The sequence below is a fragment of the Apiospora aurea genome (genome assembly GCF_038362705.1).
Source record: "Apiospora aurea strain CBS 24483 chromosome Unknown utg000005l_segment0_segment0, whole genome shotgun sequence".
In the NCBI taxonomy this organism is placed as follows: domain Eukaryota; kingdom Fungi; phylum Ascomycota; class Sordariomycetes; order Amphisphaeriales; family Apiosporaceae; genus Apiospora; species Apiospora aurea.
This window is the reverse complement of record NW_027117392.1, coordinates 5,596,176-5,614,751: the sequence shown is the minus strand read 5'-3', so window position 1 is coordinate 5,614,751 and position 18,576 is coordinate 5,596,176. Positions and strand designations below refer to the sequence as shown.

The 18,576-nt window shown below is 53.5% G+C and overlaps 4 protein-coding genes across 4 annotated transcripts; all 4 read right to left on the bottom strand.

Annotated features, from left to right (window-relative positions):
- Positions 1-6,497: 6,497 nt before the first annotated feature.
- PG986_008259 (GMP synthase) lies at positions 6,498-9,406 on the bottom strand (the record flags this gene model as incomplete). Its single annotated transcript, XM_066844481.1, has 13 exons — positions 6,498-6,644; positions 7,053-7,484; positions 7,554-8,087; positions 8,144-8,172; positions 8,237-8,309; positions 8,359-8,483; positions 8,539-8,603; positions 8,655-8,663; positions 8,723-8,762; positions 8,813-8,845; positions 8,900-9,023; positions 9,164-9,187; positions 9,359-9,406. 13 exons carry the CDS (start codon positions 9,404-9,406, stop codon positions 6,498-6,500), a joined length of 1,683 nt encoding a protein of 560 aa, XP_066700593.1.
- A 1,235-nt stretch (positions 9,407-10,641) lies between these two features.
- Positions 10,642-12,466, bottom strand: PG986_008258 (asparaginyl-tRNA synthetase; the record flags this gene model as incomplete). The annotated part of the gene is made up of 2 exons (XM_066844480.1): positions 10,642-10,768; positions 10,830-12,466. The coding sequence occupies 2 exons, from the start codon at positions 12,464-12,466 to the stop codon at positions 10,642-10,644; spliced, it is 1,764 nt and encodes a 587-aa protein (XP_066700592.1).
- A 1,139-nt stretch (positions 12,467-13,605) lies between these two features.
- On the bottom strand, positions 13,606-14,106 carry PG986_008257 (uncharacterized protein; the record flags this gene model as incomplete). The annotated part of the gene is made up of 1 exon (XM_066844479.1): positions 13,606-14,106. One exon carries the CDS (start codon positions 14,104-14,106, stop codon positions 13,606-13,608), a length of 501 nt encoding a protein of 166 aa, XP_066700591.1.
- Positions 14,107-15,777: 1,671 nt separating this feature from the next.
- PG986_008256 (arginase) lies at positions 15,778-17,129 on the bottom strand (the record flags this gene model as incomplete). Its single annotated transcript, XM_066844478.1, has 3 exons — positions 15,778-16,616; positions 16,687-16,813; positions 16,989-17,129. The coding sequence occupies 3 exons, from the start codon at positions 17,127-17,129 to the stop codon at positions 15,778-15,780; spliced, it is 1,107 nt and encodes a 368-aa protein (XP_066700590.1).
- Between the last annotated feature and the right edge of the window lie 1,447 nt (positions 17,130-18,576).

Here is an 18,576-nt window from a genome sequence, read left to right as displayed (position 1 = left end):
GTGCCCGAGAGATCAGGCACCGAGGTGGAGGGTTGGGAAGAGAATTGAGCGGCTCGTCTGGAATGCGCTGCAGGCTCACACAACGTAGCAAGCAAAGGGTTGGAACGAGATTAATAAAGCTGGTAGGCAAAATGGCGAAGTTGAACCACTCCGAGTCTGTTCAAGCAGAGGACCAGATCCGAAGATGACGGGGGTATCTCAAAGTATCGTGATTTAAAAGGGTGACGAAAAGCTGGCGTTCAGCAACAAGCACGGAGGGACTATGTGCAACAGGTCGGCGTCCGGTTTTCTATGGTTGGCGACGGGGTTCAGTATAGGCGGGGGGGGCGACGAGAAAGAAGCCACTGCTGAAAAAGAGCTGAACAAGCGGATAATTATGTCGAACAGATAGGGTGCAACGGTAGAGTCTTCTTGGTAGAATGCACTGCTATACCCAGAGCTGGCCAAGGTAGAATCAGAGGAGAAATTGTCGTGACGGCTGACGGGCAGAGCGGATATGGAGAGACTCGAGGTTCCTTTGACGTGGCGGTTCAGGACAAGTCAAGTGGATCTGGTTGTCGATACGGCTCCGTCGAACAAAGATTTGGGGCGACGATAAGATCCTCCAAAGAAAGCGAGCGAATGGAAGAAATTGCCTGAAACGAGCGTCGCGAAGGTCGACCAGGCGGCAGATTTCCTTTGTCCCGTTGTCTCGAAGCTGGACAGACACAGACACACACACAAAATAGTTTCGTCGGTTTCTTAAGATATTTGCCTTGGGCTGGGGGAGAAAATATAGCAGCAAGCTGTGGGACTCCTTTCTCGAAAGGATCCTATGAGAATAGAGTGGGCTGGCCTGGGTTGGGATTTGGCGGTCTAGCTAGCCGGCTATTGCAAAGCAGCGGTATGGTTGTGGGCAAAGGTATAAGAATATTAAGAGAAACTATACGCGAATGAACGAGTGTAGGTAAATAGAAAGCTGTAGAGAGAAGATCCAAAGCTGGATACGAGGCTGACGAAGGTCGTCGTCGGGGTGAAAAGGACTGGAGGACCAGGGCAGGAGGGAGAGGGAGAGGAAGAGAGTGGGAGTAGAAAAGGGAAATGAGGAAAAAAAGTGTAGGATCGCCAAAAGATAATGTACCTGCTACATAGGAGTCTAGGATTAGAGATGGATCAAAACGGGGTGGCCTTTTTTCTTCCCAATCAATTGATTGCAGTGCAATGCAGTGCTGTCTGTCAGTGAGTGACGGGTTAGACACAGACAGGCAGGCAGGGTAGGCGCCAGACAGACAGCCAGACGGGCTTGGTGCTTGGGGGTCTTGGTGTCGAACGAACAGACGGAACGAACGAACCACGATTGCCTCGCTCGCCCGGTAAGGAGACAGGCATTGAACACTGTGAGAGGAAGGGGCAGGAAGTGGACGGGTCCTTGTCACCCAATTACCCAAACGGGCCTGAATCGGCTGCTAGTTTAATGAGAGCAGTCAGGGATCATTGGCCCCTCTCTTTAGCAGCACGCTCTAGCGCTGATAAAACAGGGGATTTCGGGGGGGGCCATGGGCATGGTAGGGGCAGGTAGGGGCAGGTAGGGGCAGGTAGGGGGAGGGACCGGAGGGTAGGGGTGTACAAGGTTTGGAGGAGGCATGGCAGCATGGCATGGCATGTATCTTGTCCCACTCCATCCGCTGCCAGGGTACCTGCATCGCCAACTCGCATCGATATTCATTTTCGGTTGGTACCTACATCCTCTACATCCCATCCATCACGCGACTGTGGCCTGGCCAGGCTTTGGGGGGGGGGTGAGTATATGCAGGTGCAGGTGCAGGTGCAGATGCATCTGGGTAGGTGTAGGTAGCGGTAGCCATGCCATACCATACCATACCATGCCGTTTGATGCCATGCTGCATGTGTAATGTGTACTGTACTGTATCTAGGTCTGGTGGAAAAGGAAGAAACGGACGCAACTCACTTCAATGTTATTATCTGCTTGCTACCTGGGTCTGTCTGTCTTTGAGGTGTTTCGACAGCGCTTGTGCTTGCCTGTTGTCCCCTGCAAGTTCGAGACACAAATGTCTATAGGTGCGCTTGAGATTGATTTGCACCATGGGGAAATGGTACAGATGTCGCAGAGGTGCGTGTGTGTGGCAGAAGAGGGAAAAAAATAAACGTTCAGTCGATGTACTGACTACTAGTCCGAGCAACTGGGTTTGATTTGATCGATACACGAAGGAGCTGACATAAGAACTAAAAAACGGCAATTGAACTGTCAACTCAATTCAATGAATGGCTACTTGACCCGTCAGTACGGATACAGGACAGGACAGACATCAATTGATTAATTTAATTGCACTGTAGGTGAGTCTGGCTGGCGGTAAGTTCAGCAAGTAGCGGCATGTCGTGTTGCCGCAGTTCAATTGTGAGGGATACTGTACATGGAAAAGGTAAGTGCCGTTAAGCCGTTTATTCTCCATAAGCACGAAGAGACGGCTCCTAAATTCCTGGTCCAGACCCAGTAATCGGGATTGTTGGCGCTCCCAAAGCCTGAAGGGGGTGCCCCGTTGCATCGGCGTAGGGGATGTTTTTCCCGCTCACTCGACTTTTGGGATCAATTGATCGGAAAAACGACCCTGCAGCTCGGGAAACCAACCACGCCAAGCCTGTGGTCGGTCGACCCTTTCAATAGCTTCATCTTCAACCCGACTGACGACAGAGGGGGAGAGAGGTGAGAGGGGTGAGAGAACGCCTAGAGAAGGAGAGGCCGACCGACCATTCCACTGTAACCAACAATGACTCTCCTACGGATCGATGGATGGCCAGTGATGAACGTCGTGTTGAGACTTACATGATCGTATAAATTGACAGATCCCGTCAGCCACTCCTTAGGACCCTCCCCATATGTGCCTACTGACGCCTATATAGGCGCCTCGCATATACACGGCCAATTACCTGGTCGTTGATCGTTCTTGACACGGAGGTAAGGGGAACGCACAAAGAAGGGGGTAGGACAGACTGTCACCCAACAAGATTGGTCCGATTCTTTCCTGGCTGGCTGGCTGGGGGTTCTCAGCCGCCCCGGATGTCTGTCCCAGGCGGAAGGACACAACACGCACACACGCACACACTTGACAGCGGCTGCCCTTTTCTTTCCAGACACAAGTGCCCGTCCATCTACAAACCCAACCCAACCTAGTCGTAGACCCAAATCCAGGCACGGAGCGGTAACGCCAACTCAATTCAACTGAAAGGCCAGCGCGCGCCCCCAGCCCGCCGATGTAAGTTTTGGGGCCAGGCGCAACGCAATCTACGTCCCGGCTCCCCCAAAAGGAACAACAAAAAAGAAGCCAACACTAGCACCTATACAAGCAATATATAGTTCCTGCCACATACGGCGGATAGTTCAGTAGGTTGTTATTACGCCGACGGCACTTTTTTTTTTTTTTTTTTTTTTAATTCCTCCGACAGCGAGTTCGATTCGAAAGCAGGTACCACGCGCCTCGTCCTACGGGCTCATCTGCATCAACGCAAGGGTCTTCGCTGCAGTGCTAGGGTAGTACGGTGCGGTGTTAGTTTTGTACGACTTGTTGTCATGGTGTGGCTTGGTGGTGATTCGTGAATCTATCAATGCCAGTCAGCAAGCCAGCCAGCAAGCAAGCAAGCACGCGGAAGCGCTGGCTGACCGGCGTCAAATAACTTAACAGCAAGGCGCGCACGATCTACATATGTATATGCGGCTTACCTGCAGGTTACTACTTACTCCTTAGTTGCTTGCTCGTCAGGTACACAATGCCAGCCGCCTCTTCCTCATTCGGCCTCCTGAACAGCGATTTCCGGCGCCCCGGCGACGAGTCATGTTTTCCAAGCAAAGCCTCGTTATATGACGGTGGCCTTTTCTTCCTTTTCCAAGTAATCCAACAATGATGCAGCCAGATCCCTCCTGCATGCGGTATGGAATTCGCATACACAACACGTAGGTGGTACCTGGCTCCAAAAGGAAGATGCCACCAATGAAAAGTGCCGGCCTGTGTACGGGATTGCTATATGAACAAAAGGGGGATGGATGGATGGACGGCATGGCATGGCATGGCTTTCGTGGGGTCGGTCGGTCCCTATTTCGTTCCTGCATATCAGAATCTGCATCTCCCAAGCCCAGTTACGAATTAACGCAGCCACACACGGTCCAGATTGAGTGCTCTCGTAATGCTGTCTGTGTCTACTGTCATCGAATCGGTCGATGGATACTTGTAGATAGACAGGCAGGCAGTGCCCGATCTCTCTTTTCCCCTGCTCGGGGCGTTGCGTTCCATCCGATAGCATAGCATCGGTGTCCTTGCACTTTACTTTCCAACGTCGTTGCCGATCGCCACGCGCGGGCAGCGGGCTCCATCAAGAAGAAGACCCTTGATTCACTGACACAGAAGGTTCTTTCCACCCTGCCTGCCTGCCATCCATCCGTCATCTGCCTTTTCGCATCTGCCGTCGCATTTAGGGGGAAAGCTCCGAGCGCGACAGAGCCCACTGCCGCCCCCAAAGGTCGTGCGTGTCTGGCAATCGGGCACGCGCCGCCCGCCGGGGGGGGGGCAGGCTGATCAATGCAGTGGGTTCTCTTCACACGCGCTTTCCTAGGTATAATTCTCGCCTGTTACAGTCGAGAAAAAAAAAAGGTTGAAACCCCCTCCCGTACCTGAGGGAGGCCAATAATAATGCACAAGGCATTGTTATCAGACGTTTCAGTTGCCTACCTTTCGCAGCATTACATTATATTTTTTTTCGCCTCCCTCGGCCGCTAGGTAAACGTCTAGACTCGTCAATCGTCAGTTTCTATTTCGAGCCGTCGTCAGCTACTACTTACAGCCTATCACAGACCCGACGACGGCTTTCTAGGTTAGTCACAGTAGTTCTGGAAGCTAAGGGGGTAGATAGATAGGTTGTCTTGGGCACACAACCCTTCCTTTTCCCCAGAACGTGTTCCGCGATACTCTATAGCGTAACCCCCGAAGAAAAAGATCGCCTTCCTGGAGAACGAAGTGTCCATGCCACTATTACTTTTCTATCGAGGGGTCCAAAAAGGGGGGGGCCAACAACATGGACAAAAAAAGAGCTCTCAGACCACATCCTCCTCCATCATCGTATATGCGTAACCCCACTGTGTCCGTACCCCTCCCAGACCAGACAGACCCGACTCCAGTTCGTTGCCAAGGGGGTGGGAGGGAGACACGGACATTGTATCCAGCAAGCCAACCACCTTTCTCCCTTCCCCTCCCTTCGGGACAATACGATGATGGTAAGGCCAGCAAGTCAGCCCAACTACCTACCTCAACTAACAGAAACTCACAACCTCCGACTCCTACTCTGCTACTTCCCCTCTCTCACCGTCGATGCAGGTTCCAACCCCTATTCCTGCGTGTTGTCCCCCAACCAATGGAACTGGCGGTTCGGGTTACGCACGCCCCATCTCCACATTAAAAGACCCCTGCGCCAAGAGGGCACAAAAAAGAGCGAGCGAGACCTTCTTCTGGTCTGGACTACGGTAAGGTACCCGTCCATTCTTTGCGCGCCTGGCAACCTGGCTGGGAGGTCGCTAGCAGCTAGCCCATGCATGAAAATGCATACCACCCTCCGTCGCTCGCTCGCTCGCGGCGCATCTCAGCAGGGGCACGCAGAGCGAAGCGAAGTAACTGCGCATGGCTGGCGGCTGTATGCATGTAAGGCCTGTCGGACTTTTTATTTTTCTTCTTCTTCTCACTCTTGTAGGCAAGGGCATGCATGGTATGCATCTGGCATTCTCTTTTTCACTCGCATCTTCTTCTTTTGGCAAACCGTTGCTCTGTCGAGAGAGGTTTAGCCGAGAGCAAGAGGATGATCTATCCATCTTTCCCCCTCGTCCCCCCTCCTATTCCATCCCTGCCCATCCATCCATCCATCCATCCATTGCCGCATCCATTGTCCATGGATACTCCCACGTGCCATGTCGTATCATCGTCTCATCTGATAGAATAATGCTGAAAGTGGAAAAGAAGACGGCTAAACCTTCTCGACTGTGACTGCCAACCCCCTCATCCACCATCATTGTTCTCGTCGGTTTCCCTTCTGGGCTGGGCTGCTGGGCCGCCGCCACTGTGACTTTATGCTCCCCCCCAAAGTCCAATACCCAGTTTCGTCATGGGTGTGCCGATCGTGTCCCGCCCTTTTGACAGTTCGTCTCAGGACTATATTTACACACGCATATCCTCATGTCGTCGTACGGCAGCACCGAAGAACAGGAGATTCTCTTCATAGCAGATCAAAAACTTGACACAAGGAAACACCTAGTTTTTATTACTGAGAACCGCATTCGGTTGCGTATGCCTAGTTGTGACACGAGTAATGACACATGCGGACTGCAACACCCAGCTTGGCTTGCCACGTCGTTAGAGAACAGGTGCCTTGGCTGTTCCTTTGCCCCTGTCCTCCGGCTTCAAGGGGAGGTGGGAAATGGTAACTTTCGTCATCGCCATCATCGCTGCACTACTGCTAGAAACTCAGCTGAACCCGCCGCCGCAACCGCCGGACAGGCCGCGCTCATACAGGACAATAACATTTTCATTGTATTCGATTCTATCATACGTCGTAACGTGGACCTCGCGTCCTCCCTTGGCGAAAGACCGCTGACATCGTAGTGCGATTTTCTATGACACTTATCTATACGCCTTTTCAGAAGACTCTCCAAACGCCTTAAAGTTCATTTTCTTTTCAATATCTTTCCTCCCAGCTCTGGGCTGGGAATGTGATCCATCAATCTTATATTTACTTCCATCAAGAAGCCTATTCCAGCTCAATAGTGCCAGGGGGCTTTGAGGTCCTAGAAAAGCGATGGTGTCAGCTTGAGGTTTGGGAACAATGGCCAGACAAGAGTTTGTACTTACAGATCATAGGTAACACGGGACACTCCCTCTACCTCATTGCAGATTCTGCGAGAGACATTCTAGAGTAGACAAATAAGTTAGCATACGAAATAATGGTATTTGGAGGCTGAGTCGGATGATATGGGACCCCCTTCGGGTAGCTCCAAGTATAACCCAGATGTAAATACTCACCTCGAGGAAGTCAAGGTCGAATTTGAAGATCTCTGCGCTCATGAAGTCCTTGGTACGAACAGCACGGAGAATCACGATGTAACCCCAGACTCGCTGGTCACCGAAGACACCAACGCTACGGTTGGTATCAAGACCAGCAAAGGCTTGAGAGATCTGATCATAGAGGCCAGCCTCTTTGATCATAGAGATGAAGATATGGTCGGCCTTGCGGGCAATCTCAACACGCTCCTGAGTGACGTCGCCGAGGATACGGATAGCAATGCCAGGGCCGGGGAAAGGGTGTCGGCCGACTAGAGATTCGTGGATGCCGAGCTGGCGTCCGATAGCGCGGACTTCGTCCTTGAACAGAAGACGCAGGGGCTCGATAAGACGTAAGCCCTGGCCGTTCATCATACGCTCGGGCAGTCCGCCCACGTTGTGGTGCGTCTTGATCTATTCGACTCTTGGCGTTAAGTGTTGCTCGTTTGGGGAAATCAAATGTCTAGGAGGTGACAAACGTACCGTCGCCGAAGGTCCACGGAAGCTCAAAGATTCGATGACGTCGGGGTAGAGAGTGCCTTGCAAGAACCATTCGACCTTTCCGGAGTTGGGGGTGTTCTCTGCTTCCTTTTCGATCCTGATAGCCTCCTTCTCGAACAGATCGATGAAAGTCGAGCCAATGATCTTACGCTTCTTCTCGGGATCAGAAACGCCCGCAAGGCGGCTCAGGAACAGCTCGCCGGCCTCGACAACGGTGAGGTCAATGCCAAGGTGCTCTCCGAGCGTCTTCTTGACCTCATCGCACTCATTAAGACGCATGCATCCGTTATCGATGACAATAGCCTTGAAACGGTGGCCGATGGCTTCGCGCATCAAAGCCGCACCGACAGTGCTGTCTACGCCACCGCTGCAAGCTCCAAGGACGAGGGCCCGATCACCAACGAGTTCCCGGATGCGGGCGATCTCGAGCTGGACGAAGTCGCCCATTTTCCAGTTAGCCTGGGCTCCGCAGATATCGGTGCTGAAGTTGCGAAGGATGTCGACTCCGCAGGGTGTCTGCATACGAGTGTCAGTAAGGGGGAACGCTAGTGTAATGCTTGGAGTTGACGAACGTGTTCGAGCTCAGGATGGAACTGGACGCCTAATCACATCGCGTTAATATCACTCCGTACTGTGTCAGAGGCCTTATCTTGGGGAAGACAAACCGAAGATGGGCTTCTCCTTATGGGCGATACCGGCGAATTCCGAGTTCTTGGTGTTGGCAATGACCACAAAGTCCTTTGAGAGTCAGTAAGTCGCCCTGATATATTGAAACTATTACACTCACCGTTGGCAGGTTGATCAGTTTGTCGAAATGGGACATGAACACGGAGACTTTGTCACCCAGACCAGCGAAGAGTCGGTCGACATGGCTTCCGACCTTGGTGACGTTGACGTCGGCTTGGCCATATTCTGCGAGAAAAGGGTCAGCGAGAGACAGCTCTGTATGGAATTTCATATTACAAACCTCGCTTCTCTCCGCGGGCAACATTCTTAGAGTCGCTTCGCCATGCGATCTCCTGGCAACCGTAGCTGGGCACTTATTAGTGGCATACCATATGTCGATTTGGGAGCGGGTCATACCAGATACCCCTATACATCCGTGTTAGTCCAGATTCAAGAATATCGAGGAATGGTAGAGAACCACTTACAGAATAGGAACATTCAAATCGAACACAGCAGGGTCAACATCTACACAGATGAGTACAGGTCACAATAAGCTCGGGAGGCGGAAGCCTTACGGGGCGAGCCCTCGTCGTAGACGGAAGAAGGGCCTAGTAAGTCAGTCAGAAATCGATTTATACTATGCTTTAGGGGGGGCTTCGTACCTCCAGAGAAGATAATTCCCTTAGGCTTCCATGACAGCTCAGAGACCTTGGTGGTACACGGAAGCAGCTCCGTGAAGACACCAACAGATCGGAGCCGACGCAGGATGAGATGGCTCGTTTGGGACTTCAACATCGAGAGTCAGCGTTTCCTATTCTCAAGGGGTCTCGTCTCAGGAGCCAAGGCAAAATGAAGCCCCGTTATCGACTCCAAGACTCTCGAGACGGGCCGAATGAGGGGTGGAATGGCATCTCAGAATTACATACACCAAAGTCAAGGACGAGAATGGTCTAGAAAGTCGAGTGTCAGTCAATGTACTATTCACGCATTTCCTAAATCAAAACTCAATTACGTCTGCACGTCCCCTCTGGGGTGGTCGTTGGCAAGACGCGGGGAGCGGGGACAGGCGAGTTTCCCAGACTCGCCAATACAGTTTTGTGCAGGGGACTCATAGTACGTACGTCAAAGTTGTTGTGAGGCGATTCGGCCTCGATCTTTGTAGGGGCCATTGTGATGGCGTACGGGGATGATTAGCAGAATGCGCAGAGTTGGCCTTTTGCAGAAGGAAAGAATTGTACCCAGCGAAGTTTGTTGCGGGCGTATGGCCAGGAAAATGAAGCAAAAAATTGTATACCCGGTGGTGCAGTAAAACTCTGGTACCCATCTGACTCACTACCCACCCCATTACTCCAGTGGCAGCAACAGGCGCAGGCTTAGCTTAGGTTTAGTATTTAGTACATATTTTTATCTGCCCCACCGGAGTAAACGCTGTTGGAAGGAAGGCGTTTAGTCTGCTGGGCTAGACTTTTCAGAGGCTTCCATTCGATTATTCTGCGCACATAGGTGCTAGTAGCCCGATGTAATGAAGGACAAATAAACCGGGCAACAACTGGATCTTGTTCAGAGTCCCATCTCATTCATGCGCACAGGAAATACAAACCTCAAGGTCTTACCTCAGGCCAGGATCATATTTACTTTTCGGCACGCGGGCTCGCTCCCCTGCCATCATAGCCACGACCATGTATAAATCTTGATTTCGTCCATTGTGATCCCTTCGCGGAACTTTTAGACTTCTTTCCTGGGCAATGTCTTACTCTTTGTGAATCTTTACGTCCTCGTTAATGGGAATCCCTAATAGTAAATATTTCGGCGGATTTACCATCTTTTGGGATCGGTGTTGCCGGCACAATTCTCTCGCCTTGGGAGTAAACCATTAATTCGCTCTTGTCTTCCGGGGGAGGGGGGGAGGGACGCTGTTGGGCTTTTAAAAGAAGGGCAAGCATGATTGTCTCGACCTTCTCGTCCTTCTTGAACACCAGCACTTTTTTATCTGGCTCAAATCCGACCTTTTTGGGGGCCTTTTCGTCCCTACATCGCTTCAGAGCCCCTTTCAGCTGAGTCTGCTTCTTGAGATTGTCGATCTCCTCAACAACGCGCGATTCTCATGCCAACAGCTGCTTGGCCTAGTCAGTCCTACAATGTATGAGATAGTCGTCGGAGAGCGCCGTCTATTCGCCTCGCGGATTACGCTCCAAGATAGGACAGGTTGAAAAACTGCATGGTCCCTGTAAACCCCTTTTTGTATTTGGATATAGTGCACTGTCCCCAAGAGTGGCACATCTTTCTATATGCACCGTGATCTGATTGTGACAGCTTCCATCTCTTACGCCAGAGGCCCTCCGGTTGTGCCCAGCGACATATGATGCGATATTGTCAGAATATTTCCCCCAAGACTCTTAGCTGTCTAAGGCTTGCAGCGACCCATGAAACGAGGGTAGAGGCAAGTGGTTCGGACGGTGTGCTGGTTGGCAATCCAGGCCAGGAATCGCTCAAGACCTAGACCGTAACCACCGTGAGGAGAGGTACCGTACCTGGGGAAAAGTTAGATAAGGGGTTCAGAACTCGGTTGTTTGGGAGGCTGGCATCACTTACTTGCGCTGGTCGGTGTACCAGTAGTAGTCCTTGGCATCAATGCCCTGCTTCTTGTACGCCTCCATCAGCTCCTCGTAGCCCTCCATTCTCATACTGCCACCCACGATCTCGCCCACACCGGGCATCAAAACGTCGACACTCTCGGTGACCCGTAGATCAGCAGGGTCCTTCTTCATGTAGAAAGCCTTGATCTCGACCGGGAAGTGTGTCAGGAAGATGGGGCGGTTGATGGCATCGGTCATCTTGCGCTCGGCGGCCTCGGCAATGTCGTCACCAAATACGTGGGGGTTGCCGTCCTCGTTCAGGATAGGAGGGTCTTGCTTGTTGAGCCAGTCAATGGCATCCGTGTACTTCATGCGCATGAAGGGGCGTGTGGGCTTCTGGAAGTTGGGGTTGAGCTCCTTGAGGTAGCCAGCAATCTGAGGGTTCTCGAACACAATGTCGATAACGCGGCAGATGATCTCCTCGAGATGCTCGAGCAGGTCGGGGAACTGGATGAAGTCCAACTCGGCCTCGACGTGCGTGTACTCGGAAAGATGGCGACGGGTCAAGCTCTTCTCGGCACGGAAAGACTTCTCGATACAGTACACATCTCCCAAGCTAGGGATGACGGTCTCCAAATACAGCTGGGACGACTGGGTGAGGTATGCCTCCTCATCGTAATAGGGGAAACCGAAGAGGGTGGCGCCACCCTCGACCTGGGTCTGGACCAGGGCAGGCGGGGAAACCTTGGTGATCTCCATGTCGTCGTACACCTTTTGGAAGGCGCGCTCGACAGCGGCACGAATCTTCATCAGCGACGAGGCGTTGTCACCACGGAGGACCAGATGCCTCTGGTCCAACATCTGGCCATCCCATTGGTTCTGCTGGGCAGACACTCTGTTGGTGATAGCGTCCTCATCCGAGGGAGATGCACCGAGGACCTCGTAGTAGTCCACGTGCAGCTCGCGGCTGTCGGGGGCCGACTGACCCTCAAGAACCTTGCGCATCTCACCATAGAGCGCCAGCGATGTGCCCTGGGCGAAGGTCAAGGCATCGTAGGTCTTGGTCAGGTCGCCCGCAACCAAGACGCACTGCAGATGACCGTATCCGTCGACCAGGGTGATGAACGTAGCCTGCTTCTGGGCTCGCAGACGGTGAATGCGGCCCATGACCTTGACGCGCGTGCCCTTCTTGTCGCCCTCGCCAAGCTCAATGTCCTTGCGGTTGAGCTTGATCTTCAGGGCCTTGGGCAGCGAGGCATCCTCCTTCAGGACAATCTTCTTGGCGTCCTCGAGGTTCTGCATGCGCTGCTTCTTTTGCTTCTCCTCCTCGGCAGCGGCCTGCGCCTGCTTCTGCATCTTCTTCTTGTGGGCGTCAAGGGCACCCTGGGCCTTCTTGACGGCGCTCTTGGCCGGGTCCTTCCATTGCAGTCGCACGGAGGGGTCCTCCTCGGGGCCAACCGGGCCTGTTACCGAGGCGCGGATCTGGTACTGAGGAGTGGGCTTCTCATAGTTCTGGATGTAGGCAAAGGGGAGGGACTTGAAGGGCTTGGATTCCGAGCCGTCGGCGGACTCGTCGTCGGCGCCAGCATCGGTATCGATGTAACACTTCTCGTCGTTCTTGATGCGCTCGGCGAGCTCCTGAACAGCCGCCATGGTGTGTGGTGGGGGTCGGTCGCTACGACAGGCTCGCGTGTTGTGCACGTAGGTGGTGACAAGAAATTGCCTGTTCGAACCCGAGATTGGATGTTGCAGACAAACTCGCTAATCACCAGCCAGCAGATATGTACATGTAGATAAACTGTGGCGGGGTTTGGTGGGATGAATTGACCTTAGGCCTGAGGATGGTGGGGTTCACCAGCGATTCTCGTTCTGAGCCAGGCCTTTTTTGATAGCGACTTGATTGGCTAGCATGAGTCATCCCCAGCTGATTGTCCCCCCCTAAAACGATACTGGAAGAGGGGCCGGCAACGGACAGTTCTGACAGCTCGGGCCTTCACCATCGTCAATCACATACATGCAGATAAAGTATGTCTCACCCCACGGCCAAAAGCGTCATATCTTGTCACGCCTGAAGCGGTGTAGAGTTTCAAGGAGTGCTATACTATCAGCCTGTCCATTCGTCAATGCCTTATCAGCATCCTAAAGACTTGAATGCGACTACGGTTGGCAATTATGTGACATAAGACGGTATATTCCATTGTCTGTGACACCATACCAGCTGCCCTTGGCCGATTACATTGCACAACGCTTGTAGCAATATCCAATAGTACCGGCGACGGCTCTGTTCTCGAGGCGCATGGAATACCCGCATCTGATCAAAATGCCCATGAACGGGGCAATAAAGCAGTGTTGGAGGACATTGTCACTGCTTTCACCAAGTGATCTAGTAAATGCAATGTCGTCCGCCGCAGTCTCAATCTGGCAACAGGGACGTGGCTTACATGCCCTTCTGGTAAATTGCGAGTGACCTTGCCACCCGATAATCGCTTCGGGCAGTTGGCGGTCACGTTATTTGCACTTGAACACTTGAACGGCTTACAAAGGTCTTCATAGGATCAATGTGATCATCACCTCCCGAAAAGCCAACCCATGTATTTGTACGCTGTGTCCATATAGCCCCTGAGAACTACTCGCTGATTACCTATACTTCCAAACCCAAGCGACTCCACACGCACGCAGACTGCCCAGTGATATATGTACATCCCTCAACGTCAACTTTGGTCGCGTCCTTGTCTGGGATTATGCCGTCACTGTTCTCTTAGCTCTCGCGGCACCTCAAAACCATGGGACTTCTAACGCGGAGCCCGGGTACGGATAAACAAGGCCTGATGTTGCTGCTGTTGATCCCCTGTGGTGTCGGCGATAGGGTCCCGGATTTGTGTCTGTGGACTCGTTGCCGGCTCTTCTGGTGCCTTCAGTCCGGCCGCTTGCGCCTGCGCCCGGCCCCGCTGCTGTAACGGAACGCCCGCATGTTCATATGGCAAAGCTCCCTGGGGCGGCTCTGTTGCAGCAGGAGTAGCCGTCCAACGCCCCATCGATTCAGAAAAGATTCTCATCCACTCGGTCAAGCCTCCATGTTGAGACGATGCGGACAGTTCGCTGAGCACATCATTGCATATCTCCCCAATCTCGCAAGTACAGAAGTCGATGGGACAGAGGCCCAGACTGTCCGCCCAGGGCGTCATACATTTGCAGCGGCAGTGCAGACTCAAAGCTTCCGCCGCGAAGCACAGCCGCTCAGTAGCTTCAACCACAAGCTCGTCAGCGCAGAAGAAGTTGCCCGCGGTGAGCATGTCCAAAGCAATCTCCAGGCTCTGGTTGAGCGCTGGGACGCAGGTATCCCGGCAATCCGGTGGCCATTCTTCTGCCCCGTTCAAGGCGATACGGCGGTTTGGTATCCACCGATGAGAACAACCCGGCACCTAGCGTCTGATTTTTCCCTGGTAAGCCCTCAAGTCTTGCGAGTTTTCTGCCCAGATAGACACGCCGGGAATTCTTGACAGTCGACCACAGGGCCCCATGAGCTCGCATAACGGGGGAGGGTATGTCGGATTGCACTCTAGCTGCAAGCCGTCATCGTACTCGCCCGTGTACAAGTAACCGAAGAACTTTTCTAGAATGCCGACATCCATAGTATCAAGATTTACTTTGTTGTGGATCATCCCCTACCGTATGAGTTTCCTTGTTAGTTCTCAAGACTTCGCCTGTGTCCAACAACATGGATTCCCATTCCCACTTACGTTGTGAGGGCAGCGGCAGCAGATCTCGAACCATTTGGCTCGGGAGCAGATGATGCTCTTGTGGAGAGGAAAAGCGCGGCCCTGGCATGAAACGGTGAAGTCCGACCATTTGTAGTTGAGGAAAAGGCCCTTGAAGCCAATGTAAGTTGTTGGCCGAAGGGCCAAATGGGGTTCGATAAGCTCGGGAGAATGGTATGGTGGTCTCCCATCCGGCGCGTGCACTGGCGTTCGTGTCTTGTACCATTTCGGACGAGAAGCCGGCGAACTATTCGTCGTACGATCCGGTGGATGACCCGGCAGACTATATGGCAAACACTCCGGGATATAGTCCGGCGAACAAACCGGTGTTGGGCGTGAAATTCGGCCTGGGAGACCCTCCATCCTCTGGCAAGTGTGCGACTGGACTGGGAGGAATCAGTGGACGTGCAAAATGACCCCTCAATAGGAACTGTGTGATAGTGAAACCAAGCAAGTGTTCCCAGAGAAGGGGCATACTGATGGCCAAGTGGAATCCGATGGCAGTGCTGAGAAACGTGCGTGCGGTGACTCTGCGAATAACTATGATCCTGAAAGTAACGAAGCTCCATGGAAAAGGGGGAGAATGATGATGGTGGCCAAGGTAAAAGTCGGTGTTGAAGTTAAAAGAACTGGATAGGCGCATGACTCTGGAAGTCGGGCAATCCAGAGACAGATATACTGAAGTTAGCACGTCAACGGTTCCTCCCCATCCGAGCTATCCCCCCACGCATCCCCTCACGCACCGTTGTGAGAGTCTATACAAAGTGAAGAAGGCGCGTTGATGCTCAAGAAGAACTCACAGAAGGAGCAGAAGTAGAAACTGCAAAAAGACGAGGCATTTAGTTATCACCCTGACATAAACGCGATTCGATGTTGAGTCCACGTCGTGGACGGTCCTTGAGTGGTTATCCTACAAATACTCAACACTAAGTATGGAATACTGTTGTGTTTCCCCATGGGGTGTGAGGAGACTTATGAATTCTTCATCGTCCTGGGTGAGTCTGAGACTGACCATTACGGCCACTCAAAGCAAGCCAAGTAACCCCTATGTCTCTAGCTATAAAGAGCCCCAATCCCAAACCCCTTTTCTAGACCTTCCTTCCACACTCTCTCAACCCCTCACAACTCATCCCGCCCCCTGCCTCCTCCTTCGCCGGGACCTTCCCCAGCGTCTGGGCCCCCTTTTTCACCATCGAACTCAGCACTTCAAACACGACCTGCGCCGCCGCCAGCGCCGTCTCCTCGCCCGCGCCCTGATACGCCGGCGAGACCTCCACCACATCCGCGCCCACCAGGTTCAGCCCCCTCGATCCCGCGCAGCACCCGGATCAGCTCGCGCGTCGTCCAGCCGCCCGGCTCCGGCGTCCCCGTCCCCGGCGCGAACGCCGGGTCCAGCACGTCGATGTCCAGCGACAGGTAGACCGGGTCCTCGGTGCCCAGGGTGTCCATGATGCGGTCGATGACGCCGCGCGTGCCGAGGTCGTCCATGTCATCGCTGACGATGCGCTTCCAGTTCTGCGCGTCGTCGTCGACGTAGTCGTCCAGGCCCGACAGGCGCGTGCGCAGGCCCGCGTGCACGTTGGGCTTGGCGCTCGAGTTCGACACGAGCCCTTCCTGGCCCGCCAGCCAGAACATGGAGCCGTGGTTGAAGCGGGCCTGCGCGCTCGGCCACGCCGAGGGGTACTTCTCCGGGTGCCAGGTGTCGAGGTGGGCGTCGAAGTGAAGCACGCGCAGCCCCGGGCCGTAGTACTCGCGGAGGGGTCGCAGCGCCGGCAGCGCCAGGGAGTGATCGCCGCCCAGCGTGATGAGCTTGGGGCGGCTGAGATGCTGGGTCGAGACGGGCGCGCGGTTGCCCAGCTCGGCGAAGGCCTCGGTCATCTGGGTGAGGGCCAGCGCATTGTCGAACGGGCTGACGGGAATGTCGCCGCAGTCCAGGATGGTCGCCCAGTTGGCATACGGGTTGATGTTAGCCCGCTGGTTGTAGCCCCGGAACGAGGTCTGGCGCGAAGAAGCTTGGCGGATGGCGCGAGGGCCAAAACGAGCTCCTATTTCCCATCGTTGTGTTAATAAGTGCAAGCGGTCCGATATCCTAAAGCGGGGGCTAGAGATACGTACCTGGCCGGTAGCTTACGGCAGTATCGAAAGGGGCTCCGATAATGGCGATATCGTAGTGCTCACTTGGATCAGTCAGGCACTTCGCGTGCTTCAAGTGAGCAAACGAACCGATGCCCGTATAACCAAACTAATGACCTGGTTAACACTGCAGTTCCCAGCGACACGCCATCGTTGAAGGCAGACGATGAGTTCGTCGTGAGATTCAACATCCGATCTGATAAGACAGACGGCCGTAAATCTCACTTATCCCTTGTATATGGCGGCGGCGACGTGAAGGCCACCATTGGGCGGCGATAGCTTACCTCAGCACCCCATTTCCGCTCCAGCTCATCGAGTTCTGCCTCTGTCCATTCGCGGTCGCCATGCTTATGACCGCCGCAGGCGAGGACGGACGCGGACTGGCAGCAGGCAAGTGCCAGACTGACTATCGACGCATACCTCATGGCGATGACGAGGATCGATGGTAGTGTTCGGTTCACCCGTACGTAGTGCAGGGAGATATAGACCGGAAAGGAGATAAGACCTAGAAGAAGACTCGCCCAGCCGGGGAAGGAAGCGAAAGGGAAACAAGCAGTTGATAGATATAGATAGGTATCGGCTATCTATTGGGCCGCCCCTTTTTGTACGACTATAGATAGATACTTAGATAGATAGCGATAGAAGATGTTATGTAGTAACGTGTAGTCAAAAGCTATACTAGTCATGCCCGACGTTAGTCTTGGCAACAGAAGAGGTCGATGCCGAACCCGGCAGGTCCAACCTGGGATATCCCAAGCAAAAACCTCGCGGCAGCAGCTCTCCCCTACCGCTCCTCCGATTCCTAACTACGATGAATAATAGATACTGCAAGTAGCAGGTCAGATGACCCCGAGTGCCGCTCTGGCTAGCTAGTGTAGTGTAGTGTAGTGCAGGTAGTGTACATGGGGTAGATAGACAGGCAACTTGATAGCAGCAGATGGATACACGTCAATAGGCAGATATGGATAGATGTAGCTGGGCGGAGGGCGGACTGGCGAGCACGCAAGTATCGGCATTAGCTCAGTGTGTTATTCGTCACTAAGGACCGACATCCGTCATCTGGCAGTCTTGTGGGTGGGTTGCGTCTTGACTCCGCGCGCATTGAAGAGAGGTAGGTAGTCAAGAGGAGTAGGAGGCACTGCAGGCACTGGAGGCACTGGAGGCAGGCGGGCAGGGAGAGAGACAGCATTGATAGATAAGCCGGTCCTCGGCTTGGGGGTGCCATTGGCTGGGTCCTGTTTCCATGTGGGTTCTCCGCCTCCGTTCCGGAGCTGCACCCATGACTGTGGATTTCGTCCTCTTTTTTTTCCCTCTGCAACGAATTTCGGCGCGTGGCCGACAGTGTCGAGAGAGCAGGCAGAGCGGACTGGGGATAAGTACTCTGTAAGTAGTCGGTATTTGCCTATGGAAGTACCTAAGGAGTGGCGGCTGGGAGCAAGAAGGTGCCTGCGGCGCTGCTGCACTTACCTAGGTATCTTATGTATCTCGAGGGTGACGTCGCATCACGTGCTGCCTGCAGAGAACAAAAAAGAAACGCGTCAATAGGGAGGAGGTGCCCGTGTTCATGCCAATCAATGGCATTGTCGGCGTCGTCGAACAATTGTACGGCGAGTCCCGATTTTCTTGCAATAAATCCGCCGTTTTCCCCATGCATCTTTGGGGTGGTCGGGTGTCAATGGTTCATGCCGGCTGCACTAGCGCTTGGATCAGACCCAACCGGCTTCGGATTGTCGTCGAGGGCTTGTTACAGAAGCATGTCAAATTCAAGCTTCGAAGACAAAAGGGTGGAGGGTGTGTTTGAAACCGAGCCAAGCTGCGCTGCTGAGTGCGTATTGTTCTTGCTTAGCAGGACAGCAAGTGATGGGAGCAACC